At 30.1% G+C, this 717-nt stretch overlaps 1 protein-coding gene across 1 annotated transcript in view; it reads left to right on the forward strand.

Moving 5' to 3' along the window:
- The window catches only part of LOC106684610 (nonsense-mediated mRNA decay factor SMG9), a gene marked incomplete at both ends in the record, with an annotated part of 2,377 nt that extends 1,678 nt beyond the window's left edge, over positions 1–699 (forward strand). Inside the window, 3 exons of the mRNA XM_067046202.1 lie at positions 75–222; positions 297–444; positions 579–699. Of these exons, the coding sequence (XP_066902303.1) occupies positions 75–222; positions 297–444; positions 579–699 (417 nt within the window). The remainder of the gene's footprint in view (positions 1–74; positions 223–296; positions 445–578) is intronic.
- Between the last annotated feature and the right edge of the window lie 18 nt (positions 700–717).

The raw sequence follows: 717 nt of genomic DNA on the forward strand, positions 1-717 counted from the left end.
AATAATTTTTTTTATATAAAAACATATTTATATAGATATTAATATGAAGATACTTAAAATATATTTTAATCCAGGTTCCTTCACGTAGCAGAGATGTTAAAACCATCAGTTGGTCTCCAGGCTGATGATGAAACTAGTTTAGATTACTTTCCATATCTAGTTTTTCTGCATAATAAAACTGACCTCAAAGCTTTCAGTCGTCACAGTATTAAGTTTCTGCAGGTAAAAATTTATTGAATATTCCATTTTAATATTGGAAATTTCTGGATTATTATAATGATGTTTTTAATTTAAAGGAACGTTATAAAGCGACTTTTTCCGGTTCACAATTGCCCATTACGAGTGGCATAGGAATAGGAACAGGGTCCATCTTAAGATCACTTACACCAGATCTCTGTGGTGAACCTGTGAATTTGTTTTTGTTGCCACATTTTGATGTGGGAAGTGAGTACCATCCATGATCTAAGTAAAGTTTTGACATAATATATTATGTTTAGGGAATTGTTTGGTTCATTATGTGAGTTAATGGGTTATATACATTTACACTTATCATTCAAATATCTTATTTTGTTTTTTAGGTGATACTAAAGGTTTTAGTTGGAATATACAGTATGATGAGTTATTAAAAAAGATGAGACTGCAGCTTTTGAGTTTACCTCCAATGCCTTTCACTCATACAGTTCTTTCTGAGAAAAATTGGTTTGTTTGATTTTTTTT

This window comes from Halyomorpha halys, unplaced genomic scaffold, assembly GCF_000696795.3.
Source record: "Halyomorpha halys isolate HHAL.00 unplaced genomic scaffold, Hhal_1.1 Scaffold5813.1, whole genome shotgun sequence".
NCBI lineage: Eukaryota > Metazoa > Arthropoda > Insecta > Hemiptera > Pentatomidae > Halyomorpha > Halyomorpha halys.